The 14,337-nt window shown below is 46.5% G+C and overlaps 1 protein-coding gene across 1 annotated transcript in view; it reads left to right on the top strand.

Annotated features, from left to right (window-relative positions):
• ITGA9 (integrin subunit alpha 9) overlaps positions 1–14,337 on the top strand; it is a 335,040-nt gene that overhangs the window by 174,120 nt on the left and 146,583 nt on the right. Inside the window, exon 16 of the mRNA XM_021677564.2 lies at positions 2,385–2,534. Coding sequence (XP_021533239.2) covers positions 2,385–2,534 — 150 coding nt within the window. The remainder of the gene's footprint in view (positions 1–2,384; positions 2,535–14,337) is intronic.

Genomic DNA, 14,337 nt, shown 5'->3' with positions numbered 1-14,337 from the left:
AACTTTCCCCCAAGAATAAAAACATAATGACTGACTTATTTCACTGTGAAGGATTTAAATGAAAAGCCTTAAGGTAGTCAACCTTAAAAACAAACAAACAAACATGGAAGCACTTATTTGTAAAATCATGAAGATCGCACTGGTTTTTTATTCCCCACACCCCCAACAGTCTTTAAACTCTGCTTAGCGGAGTCAGCAAGGCAGAGGAGATCTGTTTCCCAGGAGTGTGTTTTGCTCCTGGAAAGGACATAGGTACTAAATATCTGTCCCTAAAATCTGAAAGTCAAGAAAATTTTCTGGAAGCAGTTTATCCAAAAGGTTTCCCCATCCCTCCCCCTGGGAGAGGTCCTATATTTTAGTTATGCTGAATGATTGAATCTATTCCCCGCTGAATGCTTTCCTGAACACAAAGATATATCATCTCCTGGCCACTCAGGCCCCCACCCCCAGAGTCATCTGTCCCTCACGCTCCCCAGGTGTGGCCACATCTGGCTCCCCGCCCCACAGCACCCTGGTTCCCACGCCGCCACCTCTCCTGGGCCGCTGTGGGACAATCCTACTCTGCCCTTCGCTGCATGTGTCTGTTCCACAGTCGACCTTACCCTCTTTCAGAGGCAATTGCAATAGAAACAGAAAGAAACAAAACAAAATAAAAACCCTCTTTAACGTTGTTTAACCTGGTCTCTGCCCCCCTCCATCCACCCTCCCCAACTTGATTGATCTCAGACCCTTTTATTTATTCCCTTCCTGAGGAACTGAGGTTCCTAGACCCCATTTTGGAGACTGCGGCTAATTTGTGGGCAGGCTGCCACCCATTCACTTGTTAAGGTGGATTTGAGTGCAAACGTTGGTCAGTAAGAGCATCAACAGTAACACGTCGTCGTGTGCTAGAGTTCTGTTACTGACTGGACCATCTCCAGCATACATGCTAAGCGAAGAAAACAAACCACAGCATGCCACCAACTGCGATTCGCCTGCATCCGCTTTCACTGGACCAATATCCAAAACCTGACAGGCGTGCCTGCCTCTGGAGAGGGGCGCTGGGTGCCAGGGTGGGCTGGGAGCAGGTTCCTCACTGTGCACTGCTTGGGAACTTTAGAACTTTCTACTATTTTGAACAAAGCTCTAATTGGCTCGAAATTCCACCAAACTTCACACAGAGAGTGGTCTGAAGTCCTCAGCTCTGCTCCTGGCTCTGTGATTGACTTCTGCCCACCTGCCCAGCTTCTCTCAGTCCCTGATGGGCCTGCCGTGCTTCTCTGCTGGCTCCCTGCCCATGACAGGTGCAGAGCAGTGGGGACTTGGCTTATTGGTGCCACGTCTCAGATTTGCCCCGCTCCACTTGGAAGCCCAGATCACATAGGACGTGCTGGCCCTAACACGGGACTGCCTACCCTGTACCCCTGCCTCTAAGAGGAGACCGTTACACTGGGGGACCCAGAGTCCCCAAGAGATGGTGACACCTCATACCAAAAGGCCAAGAGCTCCAGGGTTGAATGCGACTCAAATCCTTATCAGCCTTGTGCCCTGGGGACTCAAGACTGATAAGGATGGTGACACCTCATACCAAAAGGCCAAGAGCTCCGGGGTTGAATGCAACTCAAATCCTTATCAGCCTTGTGCCCTGGGGAACGTATCCTTGTAACTTCCTTTCCCTTTTCTGTATGATGGAGGATGAGAAGTCCTAGTTCACAGGGCTCAGGCATGTTGCTCATCTGTCTAGAACACCTGGTACAATGGCCAGCATCTTGTAGGTGTCCGTTGTCTGTTTGATTTCTTCCCTTCCTTCCTCTCCTTCCTGTTTTGACTAGCAACCTGTCATTCATTCCTTTGGGTCTTAAAGCCCTGGGGTTTCAGAAGAAAGAACATAAGGCCAGAAATAAGACATTCAATCCTGGCTCCACCGATACCTAACCCTGGGAAGACAATAGGCTCCTCGGTGTCCTTGGATCTCCTGCCCCAGCACAAGAACCATATTTATCTCCATACAAAAGACTTTTGGTCATCCAGACACCACGGATGCAAAGGGTTAGCCTACAGCGTGAGTGCAGATGCTCTCCCGCCCGTCAGCTGGCTTATTAAGACTATTTGGAAGACGAGTAAGGTAATGTGTTCCATATGCTAAAGAGAGGATGATTTAGCACCACACAAGGTAGAGTGGGGATGCCCCTGCTCATTAACAAGGTGACCTTGGACAAGACGTTCACTACTCTCCGCCTTAGTGACCTCATCTAAAATATGAGAGCAATAAAATCTTACCTCACAAGGGCAGGCTGTGAGGATCCTATGAGGCAATCCGTGTGGAAGGTCTTGGTAAACTGTGAAATGCTCTGCACATGTCGGCCAGATTAGCAGTTCATGCGCCTGCTTGTTTATTGTTTCAGCGGCGAGTGCAGGACGTCATCAGTCCCATCATGTTTGAAGCCGCCTACAGCCTGGGCGAGCACGTGACTGGAGAGGAGGAGAGAGAACTGCCCCCTCTAACACCAGTGCTCCGGTGGAAAAAGGGACAGAAGATTGCCCAGAAGAATCAGGTCAGATCCTTGAAGCTCATGGCCGGGACCCAGGGTGGCAGGTGCCTGCAGTAGAAGTTGTGGCCCTGGCTGCCTGGGCACACCCTCTCTCTGCACCTCCCTTTCCTGATCTGCAAAATGATAAAATATATGGTTTGGGGGGTTGCATCTAAGAACTATGTGATTTAAACACAGTGAGGCTATTCCCAAGCAGCTATAAACTTATAACCCCTTGGAGGTCATGAACTGGTTACTTGGCCCCTCAACTTGACACCTGTTCTTAGACCATTTCCAGAACTTAGGTCACATAGTAGGTGCTCACTAAATGTTTTCTTGGTGAGGGCATGAGAACGTCATCTTGTAGAAGTGGTGGTTGAGTTAGAAATTCCCAATCCGGGCGCCTGGGTGCCTCAGTAGGTTAAGCGACTGCCTTCGGCTCAGGTCATGATCCTGGAGTCCCTGGATCGAGTCCCGCATCAGGCTCCCTGCTTGGCAGGGAGCCTGCTTCTCCCTCTGACCCTCCCCCCTCTCATGCTCTCTCTCTATCTCATTCTCTATCTCAAATAAATAAATAAAAAATCTTTAAAAAAAAAAAAAAATTCCCAATCCAAGCATCCCTAGAGCCCAAAATGGGGCAAGTGCTGGTGGGCCACCCATCCTGTCTGATGCTCATCAGATTCTCGGATGTGCTGCTGTGTAGACGAGCTGCAGAGCCATGTCAGGTGCAGGCCCTCCAAATAGGAGTGAGCCCGTGAGCTGACTCGGCCACAGTGCTGCCTGTCTGCCCTGAGCCGTCCATGACACATGCAGCACTACTATTCCAGAAATAGGCAAAGACACTGTGGTCCCAAGTTGGTTTTCAGTCTTTCCTCAACACCCAAGATCACCACAGATCCAGGACCCTGGTGGGGGGATGGTCAGGCAAAACTGCTTTTTGGCTAAACTAGACTTCTGTGCAGGATGGGAGCAAAGCTGTGGAACCACTTGCCGGCCCCACCCTCCTGCTGACTGTGCTGAGCTTAGGGGAAAACTCGCACGTCAAGTGAGCCATGCCTTGCAGATTACACTTGTGAACAAAGCCACAGAGGAGTGTTTGAGGTTTGACATGTGCATCCAGACATTTGATTAAGTGGTGAGATTTTTACCAAGGCATCCCAATTCTCTACCAAAGTATCTCCCACATGGTCTTGGGTCAGGTTCCCTAGAAGCAGAGCCTAAGGTAGGGATTTGGGAGCACATGGGAGAAACCTAAGGAAGTGAGGAAAGTGGAAGGGACTAAGCAAGGATGTGGCCTCAGCTAGGCTAGCCCTAGCTGAGCTGGGGAACTCAGGAGCATAAATTACACCAAAGAGTTGTCTTCTTGAGGCAAGGGGGCTGGCCTTTTGTGTCCCATGTTAGTCCACCATTGCCTGGCTATCCCATGTAGAAAAGGAGTGTAGGTCTCCTTGAAGGAGAGCCCCTTCAGCTTTGGATAGTTCTCTGGGGAAGGATGCAGATGTGATCCATTAGCTGCCTACACTCACATGGGCTGGGGGATAGGTGGCAGTTGTACAGGGATGTGGGCAGGGCTCCCAGTGCCTGCTACACACATACACACACCTACTGGCAGTACTGACTTTTTAGATCCTTCTTTTGATTTTGAACATGAACTTCTTTCATGAAAATACAGGTACCCTGCAAGGGGGCCGGTATGTCCTGCTGGTTATTGACACTTGGAGTAGGCTGGAGTCTCAGTGAATGAGCGTGATCAAAGCCAAAGATGCAGGGACAGATTAATATTAAAATGCCCTTCTTGGTCACTTCTCTTTCAAGATGGCCACATATGTTTATTTCACCCATTTAAATCACCCATTACAGTGATTATAGATGAGTTAATAGGGACAAGGAGGAGAACCCAGTGGGAGAAGGGGCATCAGTCAGCAAGAGAGTCATAATTTTCTGGAGTGAGTGAAGATGGAAGAGTGTTGGTGGGTGAACCTTATATACATAGAGGAGCTGGGTGTCCATCTACCCAGGGATCCAGAAAGGCTGCATGGCCAAACCAGCAGTTACAGAAGGGTGCAAGAGTGACAGGTGGGACTGAAATAGGGAAGGAAGGGGGGGTATTAAGTGAAACTTGTTAAGTGGAAGAGTTGACGTTTCACCCCTGTCCTTGTCCCTATATACTTTAGGCATGGGGAATAGCAAGCAACCAGGCATTTTTCTTCTGTAAAGAATTTAGTAAACTGGTTGAGATAGTGTGAGTTGGCTGGTTCCCCAGAGGAAAGCCTTACCTCCCCTGGCATTTAGAGGCTCCAGTGTAAGTGCTAGCTTCCCCTCCTATCATTCACCCAGACACATCCACAGATTATCTAATCAGTCCTTTTGCCTTATTCTTAAATACAAATGGACAGCCAGTGGTGGCAACTGCACTATTGAAATGTGGTATATTGAAAAAGAAACAAAATAAACAACAGAATAACTGACTTAGAAGAAAATAGATTATTTAGGGAGTAGAAGAGATTATGTAAATTTGAAAACCACCTTAAAATAAATACAAGGAGATTTAAGAATATATTCTGTCCATTGGGAAATGGTTAGAATTCTATTTCTTTTTGAAGGGAAGAAACAGAAAAAAAGAAAAACGTTCTTAAAAATAACTCTATCATTGCAGAGACAAAAATTTAATAGGATAAGAAGATGATGGTAAGAAATCCCCCAGTAAGCAGAGCTAAAAGACACATAGAAAAGATAGCTGAAAGATCAAATTACAAGGTCCTATATTCAAGTAATAGGAATACCAGAAAAAGTAAACAGAGGAAATTTAAAAAGTTATGAGAGAGACAATAGAATAAAATTTCCCAGAGGTAAAGGACATTATTTTTTAATTTAATGGTCTCACCAACTTACGAGCAGAATAAACCCAAAATATCCCAGACACATCATTTTGCAGTGTCTCTGCTCCTAAAATTTAAGGAGAATTCTAAATGCTTCCAGGACAGGGAGTACAGGATGGTGATAGTGGGGGATATATGTCAGCTTACAACAGAAGTACAGTCATACTAACTAGACCATCAAACTCCTGATTAGCAATATTAGAAGTCAGAATATGGTGAAATAAAGGCTTCAAATTTCTGAGAGCAAGTGATTTGAAACTAGAATTTTATACTTAGCATAACAGTCAAGTATGAGGTCAAAATACAGTCATTTTCCAGACAAGCAAGGACCATATAGTTTACCTCCCTAGGAACACTTCCAAGCAAATAATTCGAGATGCATCCAACAAAACAAAAGGGTAACAGCAAATTCAGAAAAATAATGGACCAATTTAGAACATAGGATCAATGAACTTCGGGAAGAATAAAGCCAGCAATAGGCAGAATAACAGAAAATAACAAAACTTTAGGATACAGTGTAGAAGAAAAATATTTCTTCTCTAAATAAGAAAAAATAAAGGCAATCAGAAACTCTCAGAAAAATAGAAATATGGTCAATGTGTCATGGTTCAAACATAGAACAAAATGTCATGGGATTTTGAGCAAGGAGAGGAGTATATGGAAGAGAAGGACTTTGATACTAGAAATATTCTTCCTTAAGTGAAAGTTGAATATTCTAGGAGTTGAACTTTGCACCTGTAGAAGACGATATGTAATCATGACACTTGTCTTGGTTCTACTGTGATCAATAATCATGTAGCCAAAGTAACGTTAGCATTATTTATTGATTTTCAGTATACTATAAAATGTAAATGTCCTTAAATTTGACTGTATAGAGGTAAAAATAGAATGACCAAAGTTCTCTTAATTTCTTAAATTGGTGGGTCAAAAGGTATTGCAAAACTTGATGAAACAAGAAATACTACTTAAAATCACAGAAGTCATCAGTGGAGTACTACTTCTTAAATTGTGGTTGCTGAACCAGCCATGTCAACCTCTTTTGGGATCTTGTGATAAATGGAAATTCTTGGGCCCCACCCAGACCCACTAAATCAGAAACTTATGGGCCAGGCCCCAGCAATCTGTCTTTTAACAAGCTGACCAGGTGATTCTTTTTTTTTTTAAGATTATTTATTTATTTATTTGAGAGAGAGAGATAGCAAGAGAGAGCACAAGTGGGGAGGAGAGGGAGAAGCAGGCTCTCTGCTAAGCAGGAAGCCCCATGTGGGGCTCGATCCCAGGACACTGGGATCATGACCTGAGCCAAAGGCAGTCACTTAATCGACCGAGCCACCCAGGCACCTCTGACCAGGTGACAGCAGCAGATGTTTCAGAACCACTGCAGGAGAGGAGCTAAGACTAATGATTTGCCTGTCAAAATTAGGAAGGCGGAGAAGAGAGAAATTCTTGTCCATTGTGGCAGGAATTCAGTAAGATAATGTCTAAATCTGATTAATCATCAAAAGAAATATATGTGGACATGGGTAATAGTTGTTGCCCCTGGAGAGAAGGACTGAGTGTAAGGCGGACTGTGGCAGGGGGTCATTATTTTTTTAAACATGTGATTCTTTGATTGAAATTCAAATGAAAGAAAAATATTGTTCTTAGATTGGAAAGATTTTCCAGGAGTCTGGGAAATATTCTGGGAGAGTGATCCTTGCTTTTTCTCCTTTTCCTGATTAGGTGGTGGGGGGTGGCTAATTTAATGATCATCCACCATGTGTCTTCCAGATGTTGATGCAGCTTCAGGGGGAGAAAGATTCTGAGAGCGAGGCCCACTCCAGAAAGCAGAGCTGAATTTCAGCCCATGTGTGTATTTATGACAGTTCCACAAAGAGCATCTAACCTCTTTCCTAGGAGAGAATAACCTCTTTGGAGCAATTCAAGTCATGTTGCCAGATAACATTAGGATTTAAATACTGTAGCGTCTTCAACTAAAAGGCACCGAGCCCATGTTGGTACGCGGGATTTTGCAGCAGGGTGAACTGCCTCCTGGTGATCCTTTGGAGTTGCGGACTGCCCTCCTGGATGGTGGAGTTCAGGCGGAATAGCTGCACAGACAGTGTGTTTACCATGGAGGCAGTGACTAGAGCCTGTGCAGTACATACTCCCAAGGGATCTGCGACTTTCTGCCGTGAGTGGACAGGCAGGAGGCCAAGGCTCCCCTCTGCTGGGTAAAGAGCAGTGTTCTGTGTCCAAATCCTACTCACGCAGGTGCTAACCTGTGTGAGTGAATAATAGTGCAGTGGCCACCAGTGCTGAGAACCTCCTGGAATCCTGGGCACTCTGCAGACCTCTGTAGGACATTCAGCCTGATAAGCATACACTTCACCTTAGACATTTAAGGCAAATTGGGACGTCTGGGTGGCTCAGTCGGTTAAGTGTCTGCCTCCGGCTCAGGTCATGATCCCAGGGTCCTGGGATCAAGCCCCGCATCAGGCTCTCTGCTCAGTGGGGAGCCTGCTTCTCCCTCTGCCCCTGCTCGTGCTTTCTCTCTCTCTCTCAAATAAACAAATAAAATCTTTTTTTTTTTTTAAAGATTTTATTTATTTATTTGACAGAGAAAGACACAGCGAGAGAGGGAACACAAACGGGGAGTGGGAGAGGGAGAAGCAGACTCCCTGCCGAGCGGGACTCGATCCCGGGACTCCAGGATCATGACCTGAGCCGAAGGCAGTCGCTTAACCAACTGAGCCACCCAGGCTCCCATAAACAAATAAAATCTTTAAAAAAAAATTTAAGGGAAGTAGAGACCTACCTCTCCTCAGGGGATATTCAATACAAAAACAAGCAACAACAACAACAAAAAAGCAACTCGTTTTATCCTTTAACCAGAAGAGTATTTAAAAGGATATAATAAATCCAAAAGCAGTTCAGTCAATTGAGTGTCTGTTCCATGTAAGATCTTGATAAAAAGAGAAAACATTACTGCCGTCAGTGGGCTCACAGTGCAGGAATAATGTGTATAGAGAAGAAAGTGAGATTCAGATTAGTGTGTGTGTTTCATTCCAGAGACCACTTCCAGCTGAGGAGAAGGTGTTTTGTGGAGAAAGGGAAGATGGGCTGGAGCCAAGGAAGAAGTAGGATTTGGACACTCAAGGCTGGAGGAGTTTGACAGGCTAAAAGAGGAGGAAGGACTGATGGATACTAATGGTCTTCTGTGTGGCTGAATGTCTAGTGTCAGGGAAAGAAAGGGGAGAGACCATGAAGACTGGGACTGCAATCATGCGGTCTAAGGCCCTTGTTCACTGGCCATGGAGCCAGACTTGATGCTGTTGGGGACAGGAGACCATTACATAGTTTTGAGTGCGGGGAGATCAGAGACGTGCCTCAGGGAGACTGGTCTGCCTGGGCCTGAGAGGCACTTGGGAGCTCTCACAGTGGCCCCAGGAAGGCCTTGCTCATGAGTTCTTAGAGATTCAGTGTGGAAGACCCAGAGAGCTGACTCATTATTAGTTCCTAGTGGTCTCAGCTGCTGAAACAGTATAGAACAGAATGAAAGAATCCTGCAAGGCCCCACTTGGCCTGTGTGCTGGGAAAGAAGCAAGGCTGGCATTGGACTTATCACCTGAGGGGCCCTTACCTTTCCCCTTTAGGGGAGCATACCAGTGGCTATGACAGAAACCCTGTCTTCAAACTGTCTACACAGAATAGAGCTTTGAAAGCTCTAATTGCTCTCCAGCTTTCTCAGGAGGCCCCCAAAGACCTGACTGGGGCTGAACTTCCAGGTCGCCCACTGTGCAGACAGATGGCCCCCCAGAGATGTCCACCCCCTAACTCCTGGAACCTGTGAATACAATAAACTACATGGCAAAGGAGACTTTGCAGGAGTAATTGAGGTCATGGGCTCTAAAATATCGGGAGTCATCTGGATTATCCAGGTGGGCCTAATCTTTCTCCAGCTAGAAGCAGAGGAATGAGGTCAGGGAGATGAAAGAGAAGGAGTCAGAGATTTGAAGCATGAGAAGGACTTGATTGGCCTTTGCCAGTTTTAATGATGGAGGTGCAATTTGACAAGGAACTTAGGGAACCTTCAGGGGCCAAGAGAGGCTCCCAGCCAGCGTCAGCAAGGAAACCGGGACCTCAGTCCTACAACCACGGGGAACTGAACTCTGCCAACAATCTAAGTAGGCCTAGGAGCAGATTCTCCCCCAGAGCCTCCAGAGAAGGGCCCAACCCTTGACACATTGATTTTGGTTTTGTGAAACCCAGAGCAGAGAAACCAGCCAAGCCCTAGAGAGCTGTGAGATGATACATTTGTCTTGTTTTAAGCTGCTAAGTTTGTGCTCCTGCATTATGGCGGCAGTAGAAAATCAATGTGCTCCACACCCCAGAGAACCCCAGGGCTTCTTTCTTCCCTAGGCTTCTCTGGGGAAGGAGCATAGTCAGGGTCTCCCAGAGTAAGATCAGGGGTCCCAGGCCAGGGCAGAATGTACTCACCCAGTGGCATGGGACAAGTCACTTAGCTCCTGAGAGCCCCGCTCATCACCTGTCACTTGGGGTGCCATCATCTCCTCCACCTACCTGGGGGTGATTGTGGGACTCTGTGAAATAATACATGAGGAGCATTGAAATGGTGAGGCAGCATTAGATTCTGCTCTTCCCTTCCTGGGAAGGACAAGTCACCTAGGCTCCGGAAGCCTCTGTCTCCTCCCCAGTGAGTGGAGGGGACAAGGCAGCTTCACAGCATCATCGTGAGGAAAGAATGAGGCAAACAATGGGAGCATCTGAGCAGGGCTGGAGGAAACAGTGCTCCACTGAAGCTGATTCCTTTCTGCTGGGGGTGTGTCCAATCTCAGCTGGTCCATGAGCAGGTTCCCTGGGTAGGAGGCAGTGACACTATCTAAGGGCTCTGGCTGGTTCTTCATATGCACCTCTCGTGATCCTCAGCACTGGTCCTTGCCTATCAGGCTCAGAGATGCCCCTGTCCTAGAGGGGATGGTATGGGGATGATCTACACTACCAGAACCTGAGAGCCGGCTCCCCCAGCACAAGCTGGAATGCTGTGTGAATCCCCGCCTCTACACTTCATCTCTGCTGCCACCACTGTAGTCCAGGTCACCATCGTTTCTCACCCAGACCAGGTCATTTCTCTTTATAATGCCTGCCACCTCCCTTCCCCCCAGTTTCCCTCTGCCCTTAGAAGAACATCCAGACTCTTGTTAAGGTCCACAGACCCTGCACAATGGGGCCCTGGCCTCTCCAGCATCATCCAGTGCTAGCTACACGCTGTGGACCAACCACCCTCAAACTCGCCAAACCCTCTTCTGCCTCGGGCCCTTTGCACATGATGGTACCTCTTGTAGAAAGCTCTTGCTGTGTCTTTCTCACAGCCAGTTCGTCATTCTTCAGGTTCCAGCTGACATATCACCTCCTCAGAGAACTGTACTCCAACTATCTATATTCCCTGACTTAACTATTTGATTCCCTCATGAAATGTGTCACAGTTTGTTATTATTTTGTCTAATTGCTTTTCTGTCTCCCTCACCTGAATGGAGGCTCAAGAAGGCAGGGATCTATTTTGTCTCATTTTCTGTTGGTCTCTGGAAGCTGACACAGTGCCTAGCCCTTAGTGGAGGCTCAGGAAATCTATCTCTGTTGACAGCCCTTCTGAAAGAACACAAGGCTAGGGCTTCCTGCAAAGGACTGATATGATGGACATCATATCAGAATTTCTTTGCTGACAGATTCAGCAAAGCTGTATAATTTTTTAAAGTGTGCTTTATGAACTCTCTGGGAATTCCTCCCAGGCAGGAGAGCATGGTGTGGGATTCAAGGTGATTCACCTAACAACTGTAGTACGTTTGTGCACGCATGAATGTCCTTTTCGAAAGATAAGATGGAGGTGAAAGAAAAGACATTGCCTGTGTTGAGAATACTCACTTTGTCCTCTTTCAAGTGAAAAGTGAGCTGTTTTACTCTAATGTGAATTTTGAATTATGTTGAAGCCATACATTTTGGGCCTCCATTGTGCTGGAAATCGTCACCATCTGTCTCCCCCACCCACCCACCCACCCAGACCCCTCAGTGCCTGCGTGTGTGGAAATATAGCCCAAGCCTACGAGAACTCACTGTTTGTTCAGCCTGGACATGAGGTAATAGTTTCACAGGTGAGGTGCCCAGCTGCCTTAAAATGCCAGCTCGAAGGTTTATTTTCATTATCATATAAATTATGATAACCAGACTTCTGTGGTCAGTGAGGAGGCTGAACTACATGTCTTCCTCACACGTAGTTGAAGCTAGTTGGCTTTCACTAGAGACATGCTCTCTTTCTTCCATCCTCTGGACCCCTCAGCTTTGTACCGTTCCACAGACTCTTTGTATATGATAAATAAATAAATAAATTTTCAAAAAAGAAAAGGAAAAAAAATAATAAAAATAAATAAATGAGGCATAGAACACAAAAGATTCCAGGGTGAAAATCAAGGGAGAGGATTTCGGGACCTGGGAGGCAGAAGGTCTCCAGGAGCAAGTTTATGGCTGATATTAAAAGGCAGAGGTTGTAGGGGGACGTGAAGTGTGGCCTGTAAAAGGCCAGCCAGGCCCAAGCAGTCCTGGATTCCAGGTGAGCCCAGAGGCCAGGTACAGTCCCAGGTGGGCCAGCTCAGCTCTCTGCTCAGTTTCTCACGGGGGTTGAGCTGGATCATGGGAAAGAAATGCTGTCTCTAGGCAGAGGGGACTGTGCTATGAACTGCAGGGCCATGGAGTAAACCGAAGGATACCCCCAAACAGAACTTATCACTTCCAGTTTTTCCATAAAGACATGAGGCAAAATCGGTGCTGTGTTTGGTTTAGAGGAAGACCAGCGGGACTGTTGTTCTTCCCATGATTTCAAAATCTAAAAGGATAATTTGTACAGACCCTGATATAGAAGGAATTCCTCCACTTTAATTTTGAGTATTTGTCTTTCATTTATTCCTTTGGACATGATATTTTTTAGAAAGCAACTCTGTGTGTTTGACCTGATTTTAAATCCCAGGCAATGAGATATTTCCTTTCTTCATTTGGGCACAGGGCTGAACCCAGAAATCCTGGGACCACCCTGAGCTCACATTAAAGACAGTGTTGGATTCTGAAAAAAAGAGCCTGTTGAAACAGAGTTGGAAAGAGAAACCTTTTGCACTCGGGTGATGGCATTTACACAAACAATTTTTTGACTCTGTACTAGGTGCTGGGGGTTACAGACATGATTTACATGTGGCCGGGGCCTCTGGGAGCTTCTGTGGGACTGGGAGGAACAGCAGTTCAGAAATGTACCCCCTGTTGTCCAGGCAGAGACCCTCTGCTGAGTCACATTGCCCGTCAGAAAATGCCTCGCTCATGTTAGCTTAAAAATAGCCTTCTTGTTTGGTGCCCTTGGGGTGGGATTTGAAAAACATATATTCCCACCCAGTCCAGTTGTCCTATTTTCTCAGGCCTCAGCATGGATGTGGTTGCCACAGCAACCATGTAAACAGTAGCTGATCTGTGTCAAGGATTATATATATATATATATATTTTTTTTTTTTTTTTTTAAAGCAAATCTCACCAAGTCCAAGAAATTGACCCTCCTATGAACATGACAGCTGGAATAGGTGAAGAATCCTACTTCCTGTTAGATCAGAATGAAGATTTTTTCCAATGCAGATTTGAGTAGGAGAAATGGGCACCCCAAGGCTTGAGTACCTAGACAACTTCCTCTCTGAAGTCAGTCTTGACCAGGACAGCCATTGAGCTGCCAGCCTCAAGCCACACATTCCCAAGGCTGCCTTGGCCTTGGTGGCCACAGCATTGGGAAGAAAGCACAGCCAGCTCCAGCCTCTGTACTCTGGTTCAGAGAGAACTGTAGCTTGAGCTGGATTCATTGTATTCTTTTTTTTTTCTTTTCTTTTCCCTGGCCTGAAGAGAATGAGGAAACCAATAGCCAAATGTTCTAAAACAGGAGTCCACAAACAAAGCCTGCAGGCCAAATCTGGTCTGCTGCTTATTCTTATAAATAAAGTTTATTGAGATGCAGCCATGCATGTTTCTTTACATATTGCATATGGCTGCTTTCACACCACTAGTTTCAACAGAGACCATATGGCCTAAAGCCAAATGTATTTATTAGATGCCCTTTACAGAAATAGTCTGCCGACCCTGTTCTAAAAGAAACAGAGTAAGGATTTGGGGAGAAGGAAGACTATTCTCCATGAAAACCTGGGTGAAGACCAGGGTGAGGCAGGAGCCAACATGGAAATGCAGTCCATGAGGCTGAGGAGGCTGCTGGGTGTCCCCAAGTCTCTAAAGCCTGTGGCGGGAAACAGTTGTCTCCTAAGAGAAAGGGTTCACCTCTTGTAACCAGAGAGGAATTAAAAGATGGTGGCTTCTCAGATCTGTTTCTGTTTTCCAGAAAGCTTCTTCTGGGTAAAGAAACCACCTCCAACCAGTAGGTGGAGGCTGGAGGGAGGTGGGAGAGACCGCTTCCAAGCTGGTGGGGCATTTGTCCGATGCGGACAGCCAAGCTTGCGTTTGCCCAGAACACTAGGGAGATGGGGGGGGGCAAAAGTGGGTGGAGGAATTTCTTAGAGGCCCTGGTTGGCACTCAGGGTTGTTCCTAAGAGGAAAATTGGGAGTCTGGCCCACTGGCTTCATGGGGAACCTGTACTCTTTGTACTTAGTAAAGGAGAACTAGTCTTGACTTGCTCCTGGAAACTCTATGTTGTCAGCTGGCATTCTGAGGCCTCAGTCTGCCTACCTTCTGCCCCAGAAAGATGCTTTTCAGTTCCTCAGGGAACAGTACAGTCATTTGTCCAGAGAGATAAATCCAGGTCCAAAGCACGGGAACTCTGAGTTTCAACCTCAGCCTCCCCGGTGCCTGAGGCAAGTCTCTCGACTCCCTCTGTCCTGCTATTTTACCTATAAGACAACTGCTCTCCCAGCCTGGGAGG

Source organism: Neomonachus schauinslandi, chromosome 1 (assembly GCF_002201575.2).
Source record: "Neomonachus schauinslandi chromosome 1, ASM220157v2, whole genome shotgun sequence".
Classification (NCBI taxonomy): domain Eukaryota; kingdom Metazoa; phylum Chordata; class Mammalia; order Carnivora; family Phocidae; genus Neomonachus; species Neomonachus schauinslandi.
Note: the sequence above shows the minus strand (reverse complement) of the source record. Positions and strands in the feature narration are given on the sequence as shown.